The sequence below is a fragment of the Sinocyclocheilus rhinocerous genome, unplaced genomic scaffold, assembly GCF_001515625.1.
Source record: "Sinocyclocheilus rhinocerous isolate Xijiao unplaced genomic scaffold, SAMN03320098_v1.1 scaffold1129, whole genome shotgun sequence".
NCBI lineage: Eukaryota > Metazoa > Chordata > Actinopteri > Cypriniformes > Cyprinidae > Sinocyclocheilus > Sinocyclocheilus rhinocerous.
The window spans coordinates 543,922-551,422 of NW_015634513.1; the positions used below are offsets into that span (position 1 = coordinate 543,922).

Consider the following 7,501-nt stretch of genomic DNA (forward strand, 5'->3'; position numbering starts at 1 on the left):
GATACTGGATTTTTGACTTTCATGAGCTGTAAGCTCTAATCATCAAAATTAAAACAAAAAAACTTTTGAAATGTTTTACTTTACATGTAATGAATCTAGAATATATGAAAGTTTCACTTTTTGAAATGTTACAAAAAATTAACTTTTTCACAATATTCTAATTTTTTTAGATGCACCTGTATTAAAAACAGTTATTTTTAAATTGTAATTTAACAATTAACGGTTTAACAAAAATCTTGTGACAATATATAATCAATCACTCTATATGATGAACAGATTTAATTTAGTTTTTTTGTATTGTATTGTGGTTTCTGTCCTTTTCTCACACAAAGCTATCAATGGCTTCGTAAGACTCCAAATATATGAACTAGGCTACATCTAACAAACTATATGAACTACTTTTATGGTGTTTGAAGCCTGACAGTCATGGTCACTCTGAACTATTGTGGCATGTTTAAGAGTTACATGAAACAACATTTTTGGGTAAATTATGCCTTTTACCAGGAATACTACTTTAACAAATTGTCACTGGCATTATTTTCCTGGTTTTACACTTTAAACAATGTAAAAATAGGCAATTAATGTGCATTAAATAGCTAACATATATTACATATGATTACATATGATTACATTAACTGTTGGTTACTCAACACTCACTTTTGTCAGTTTTACTGGGGACTCTGATGACTGTGGGTCTCTTGGTCACCCCCTGTGTGTTTAGCCCCATGTAGGTGAATCCCCCTTGACGGGCAGGTTTAGTGGGAGATTGATCTGTGAGTGGAATACATTAAAACATATACACATGTAATACCTGTTTTTGAATTGTATTGTAGTATGGGAAAAACATTTGCACTTACTAGTGGGAGCATCCACATAGTCATTGCTAAGCATGCTCGCTGTGGATGTGATGTTAGACAGAAGAGCAGTGGAGTTGTGATTGTTGAGGTTCAGCAGGTCTTTGCTGGGCTGGAGTGGAGTGGGAGGTCCTTTCAATACTTCTTCCTCATCCTGGGAACTTACATTCTTAACTCTGACCAATGAAGGTCGTGATGGAGGAATGAGGGCTGTCCTGAAGGAAGGCTGAGAGCCGAAGTCATCTCTTAAGTCTAAAGACGTTTTTTTGAAAAGTTGAGGTCTTGGCGCTGGCATAGGTGGTGTGTTGACTGGCATAGGTGCTGTGTCGACCTCTTCGTATAAGTGACTTTCAGATTGTGAAACCTGCTCTTCTTTGGGCTTTTTTACAGAGGGCCGTGGGGCAATGGAGGGTTTTGGTGCCAGCACAGGTGGTTTGGCATAAACCTTACGAGGACGGGGGAAAGGTACAGAAGTTTCTTCATTCTCTGTGCTAGACTGACTTTCAAAGGCCTGTATTCTTGAACGGATGTTGCGGTCGCTGTGAAGGGAGGTCATGTTTTCACTTTGGTTCTCTTTAGTTTGGTTCTGGATGTTGACACTGTTGCTCAGATCACTTTGAGGCTCAGAGCTGAAGACATCTAAGAGTTCCTGCAGATACTTGCCTGAATGGGCATCAGAAGTCTCCACAGGTGTTACAGGACAACCTTCCCAGCTGTCTTGCAGTGGTATCAGAGGTTGCACATTCACCTGGTTGGATGGGCTTAGGGGTTTTGTTTTGGAACGTGGCTGAGGAACCGGACGTGTAGTTGAGACTAGATCGACGTTGGGTTGGGAGTTGGGAGTGGATATAGGGGATCTGGTTTTTTGATCTGGTTTGCAAGGCAATGATGGCCGAGGTGGTTTTTTTGGCTGCTTCGCTGAAACTGTAAAATACCAAACAGTAAGTATTACAATTTATGGTTCACACTGATTTATGCATTCAAAATCTTGTTAGTATGGACTAACCTCCACTGGGATTTTGGTTCAGCTGCAGGGACGTGCAGGAGTCTGGATGTGTCACATTCTGCTCTTGTGAGTCAGTCTGTGTGGCAATAGTTGTTGTGTGCGAGCGTCGTGGAGATGGTAAAGGTGTGGTAACCTGCTCCTTAGTCTTCTCCTTGATCACCTGCTCATAGGATGGTGGGAGCTGAAGCATGAAAGAAGGGAATCACTCGAACGCAAGCATCAAACCAAGCAAACACATCACAAGTGTGCAGGAGACATACAGTCCTAGAGAAAAGAGTATGGAAAAAAGTAGGGATGCACAAAATGTAGGCACCATATCAGTATCTGTGTTTTTTTTTATCAGTATTGGCCAATATCGGATATTATCCTACTGTACATTAAAATGTTGTATAAAATTCACTTGAGCATACAGTGTAAACTATTATTTGTAGTTTTTAATGTCTTTTTGTTTTGCTTATAGGCAGCAATATAGATGTAGAATATTGTATCAATATTTATTGGTTATCAGCCATAACATGAAAAAAAAAATTAGCAGCTTATCAATATCTTAAAATATCTTAAAAATCCTTTAAAGGCACAATATGCAATTTTTGCCGCTGGAGGGCACGTATTCAAAATAAACAAAGAGACAAAGGGGTAGTTTGATGACGCCGTGACTGAGTGTTGACTCATGGGAGTTGTTGTCTTCATCCCCACAGCCGATGCAATCCGACGGGACTCGGGCAGAAATCATGTTCATGGATGAGCTAATGATTTATTAACGTAGTAGAATGAAGCAGGGTGAGGCTGAAAGCCGTCGAAGCGAAACGAGGCCGCAGAATGAGCGTGACACATGGCTCGAAAGCAGCGGAGCTTTTATTATGCCACAGTCGACTGCTTCCGCTCCTTCCGGCCGTGCGTATATGGGTTAAAGCAGGGCTGTTTTATCATACTAGATACATTTGAAAATTATTGCAAAGATACTATTTAAACTGAACTGATGATGACATCACTGAATTCAATGATGAACTGCCTTTAACTGAAAAATTTGTGTTTACTATTGTCATTTTGCATTATTGACACACTATTTTCCTAATTAATGCTGTTCAGTTGCTTTGACACAATCTGTATTGTTAAAAGCGCTATATAAATAAAGGTGACTTGACTTGACTTGATGGTCCGTGTCACTAGTTAAAATTGCTTATTTCTCTGGATTTAAACATTCTTCGAAACATTTGGGATAATGCAAGTACACAAGTCAGCAAAATATATAACATATATAATATATAATATGGTTTTTGGATATTTTAATAAAAAAATCTTACATATTGTGCCTTTAATATAACAACCTTTTAAAATGCCCCAAAATCCTGACTGAATCTTCCTTAATTAAAATATAAAAAAATTATATGTGTGCAGATATCTGCCAGTGTTTAGTGTTATTTATATACTATACATTTATTTTTATATTTAAATTTTTTTGTATTTAATATTTTTAGTTTAAGTTTTAGTCTTAAGTTTTTAGTTTTATTAATTTTTATTTTTTTTATATTTATTTTTTCTAATTTTATTTTTATTTACATTTATTTTAGTACTTCAACTTATACTATTTCAGTTAGTTGCCAAAGCAGCATTTCTAATTTTCACATAAGTTTAAGTTTTAGTTTTTCATCATATATTTAATTTTATTTTCAGCTTTCAAATAATGAAAATTATTTTGAATAGTTTTAGTTTTAGTAACCAGTAACAACACTGATGTCTGCATGGTGTGACAGTGGAGGTTATATACTACATTATTGTTAGACCAATTCTTTAATCACAGTGGTTTATAAGTTAGTAATTCATGGGTTAGTCTCTCAAATACAAGGACAAAGTAGCCATGCTTTAAAAAGTGAAACTAAAGACATGCCAAGGAAACAAAGAGAATCCACACACCTGTCTGGCACAACTGTTTGCTAATGGCAGCTGTTGAACTGGATATAGTGCTATAAATCACTGTACCTGAGCAGAGGTCAGAATGCTCTCACTCCAGATTGGTTGTGTTGTGAAAGCTGTGGATGAAAATCGTCCAGACGCCCCTGGATACCAAGAAGTGGCTGTTAATGGCTCTGCCGATAGGATGGTTATCTCTGGACGCCTGAAAACAATAACAGTTTCCTTATTAATACATATGAATGCATTTCACACAGATTTCAAAGCACAGCTATACAACCAGGCTTTTGTTTTTGTTAAAAAAAACACGAGGGGGTTCACTCTGGCATTTTCCACTACTATATTATTACTGAAATTAAGTATTTTTTAAAGTTATATTTTCAGGCCTTTATTTTTGATAGGACAGTAGAGAATTGACAGGAAAGCATAGGGCAGAGAGGGGGGAGCGGGACTGGCAATAGACCCTGAGTCAGGAATTAAACTACATGTCATTGTACTAACCACAAGGCTATCGGCACCATTAAAGTATTTTTTAAAGGAATATTGCCAGGGAATCATTTTTAGGGATAAAAAAAAGTCTTGTTACTACTTTTCTGCCTTAAAATTGTAATGATGTGTTTGAATGGATTATACTGGGTTGTATTGTCAATGTTAGCAACTGTAATAAACATGAATGAGCATATGAGACTGATTAAGTGTTTTAGACAGACAAAAGTGTAGCCTAGCAGTTTGAAGAAACATGTTCTTCTCAACACTGAGCCATGTTGTCTACACAAGAGATGTGAGTTTGAATCCAGTTTTTGGCATATTGTGATCCCTCTCATCACTTCCTATAAACAATTCACTGTCTCTATAAATAAAAAATGGCCAAAAAGGCCAAAATAGTTTCAATAAGCTCACCTTCTTTCCCTGGAGCAGTCTGGTTGTGAGTGAGCTCTTGCAGAAGCTGGAAGATTTGACATCATTTAGCATTTGGACCATATATATATATTGTAAGAACATGACATTCCTACAATGTATCCTGTAATTAAATAAGTCTACTATGTATGAAAGTTAAGTAAACCTAGATTTACATAACATCTTACTTCTCTTAAAGGCTGCTTTGATTGAAGAAAGGGGTCCTTGACTAAAAAAAGCAAACAGAACAAAAAAAACTAAACAGATATTGACATAAAAAAGCATTCCTGGTCTGTGGGGAATTCTTTACGTTTTAGGGTTTTTTTAAGGTCAACAACTCTGATCAGATGCATCTGTTCCAGCTCATACATAAACATGAACACAAGCGAATGACCAGAGTAAAAACAAAACATAAACACACACACTACCAGTTTGGTGTCATTAAGATTTGTTCTGCTTGAAAGAAATTAATACTTTTATTCAGCAATGATGCAGTAAATTGATCCAATATGACAGTGAAGACATTTATTATAAGATTTCTATTTCAAATAAATGCTGTTCTTGAACTCTCTATTCATTAAAGAATGCTGGAAAACATGTATCATAGTCTCCACAAAAATACTAAGCTGCACAACTCTTTTCAACATCCATAATAATAATAATAAAAATGAAAAAGTGAGCACCAAATCAGCATATTAGAATGATTTCTGAAGGATCATGTGACACTGAAAGTAATGACTGCTGAAAATTCATCTTTGCCATCACATGAATAAATAGCATTTTAAAAGATATTAAATTGAAGGCAGTTATTTTAAATTGTAAAAACATTTCATGATATTACTGTTTTTATGTACAGGTATTTTGACCAAAAATTCAGCCTTGGTGAGCATAAGATCATATAAAATCTTAATGATCCCAAACTGTTGAACGGTACGGTAGAATGTTTAACCCATACATCCATGTACTATTATAACTAACTAACATTTTTATTACCACAATATCTTCAACAGATTATGGTGACAGTTATTTCTCACACACAAAATGTTAACATTTATTGCATTATTACTTCATAAAACTTTGCTTTAACTACATCTCAATTTAATGTCCTTTCCTTTCTTTACAACTAGTTGCTCATTTCTACTGGTTTAACCAGTGTGTTGAACAGCACAATGAAATGGATCTAATAATAATACTGTACCACAGAAACTACAGTGTTAAAAAGACAGAGCAAACAAAGGACAACTCAACACTGCACAAAACCTAAAGAGACATCAAAGATACGAAGACATCTATCCCATACCTTAGATAAGTAGATGTATGAAGTTTTAAAAGAATCCATTAGAGCAAATAACACCATCCCTTTCAAAAACTACAGTGCTCATTGCTAAAAGCTCTTTGATCTTTCAAGCAGAAGACTTCACTTCCTGACTATGTGGACGTTTTAAAGCTGCTGCTTTCTGCATAGCTGAAGTGATGTGTCATAAGCACAGAGTGAGTGTGAGAGAGAGAGAGTCTGGCCAGGCCAGTACACCAGCAAGCTCTCAAAGGCAGCTTCAGCTCTGCTTCAAATGAGAACCAGCTGACAAGTTAGATTCACACCCTTGATGTCTCCCACTGTACAGACATCACTAGCTCAGCAAGAAGCAAGCACAAATATCCATCAGTTCTGTCACAGGTTGATTCATGGCCTTTGGCTGTTGACATTACACAGTGGTAAAAATAAAGCGATCTGTTTAATAAGGCACTGTTTATAAAATTGCATTAATTTGTTGCCTTGGAGCTAAATTAAAGCAACACTATTATGTGTTGTCAGCATGTTCAGGGCTAGCCCGACATTCCCTCAAATGGACTTTATAACTCGCAATAACTCGTGTTTATTCAATTCTGTTTAAAAAAGTCCAAATTGTCAGTTTAAATCTCACAATTCTGACTTTATAACTCGTAATTGCGAGTTTATATCTCACAATTCTGAGAAAAAAAATGTCAGAATTGCAAGAAAAAAATGTCAGAACTGTGAGACAATTTACTTAAAATATAAAAATCCATCAAAAAAGTGTCAATTATTTTGTATGTTATACATTATATAATATAAACAAAGAGTTTAATAAAGATAATTATTTATATAAATCTGTTGTTCTCAACACGACAAGCAATTTTGCCCCTAATAAAGTTTTTGTATTTGGCTACTATCAGTCAAGAGCATTCTTGAGACCAAATATGTGATCTGTTAATAAAACAATCAAGGTAAATATAACTTAAAGTGTAAATATTTAACTGTGCATATTTTTAGATACAGTAGATGCTAGCTATGAAATTAGCTTTAGCAAGACAAAAGTAAAAGTAGAAGAAAAATGGTAAGAATGCCATTTACATCCATGATATACAATATAATACATCATCTGAGATTAAGTGGAAATTCAACTGTGGTGAAAACGTTCATGCTGAAAAATGTCAAAATTCTCCTGTGATGCATGTTCACTGTTGGACATTATTAAACACCCAGGATGCTCTTGTGTCTGAAAGTGAGCCAATCCCTAAATCCCAGAAAAGCGCCTCACTATTAATGGCCATTATTTTGAAGTTAAATGTTCAACAAGCACATATGAATTTGATCTTGCATACTGTGAGAGGTCAAAATTTAATTTGTAAACTTCAATGGCTGGTTAATTTTTGACAGCCATTTACACATGATGCATCTAACAATACACTGATGCTGAACATTCAAAGATATGTAGCACCAAACTAGACAAGATTTCAGAGTTGCTGAATCAGATTGATTCCTTATTCACATAGAGACTACTAGAGTCTCAAGTATTACTCAAGTATTAGACAA

At 35.4% G+C, this 7,501-nt stretch overlaps 1 protein-coding gene across 1 annotated transcript in view; it reads right to left on the reverse strand.

The window, feature by feature from the left end:
* sh3d19 (SH3 domain containing 19) overlaps positions 1-5,989 on the reverse strand; it is a 17,880-nt gene extending 11,891 nt beyond the window's left edge. The window contains exons 1-7 of the mRNA XM_016559898.1: positions 5,969-5,989; positions 4,857-4,897; positions 4,672-4,717; positions 3,841-3,976; positions 1,861-2,041; positions 858-1,778; positions 658-771 (exon numbers count right to left, since the gene is read on the reverse strand). Coding sequence (XP_016415384.1) covers positions 658-771; positions 858-1,410 — 667 coding nt within the window. The 5' untranslated portion in view covers positions 1,411-1,778; positions 1,861-2,041; positions 3,841-3,976; ... (1 more) ...; positions 4,857-4,897; positions 5,969-5,989. The remainder of the gene's footprint in view (positions 1-657; positions 772-857; positions 1,779-1,860; positions 2,042-3,840; positions 3,977-4,671; positions 4,718-4,856; positions 4,898-5,968) is intronic.
* Positions 5,990-7,501: the final 1,512 nt, after the last annotated feature.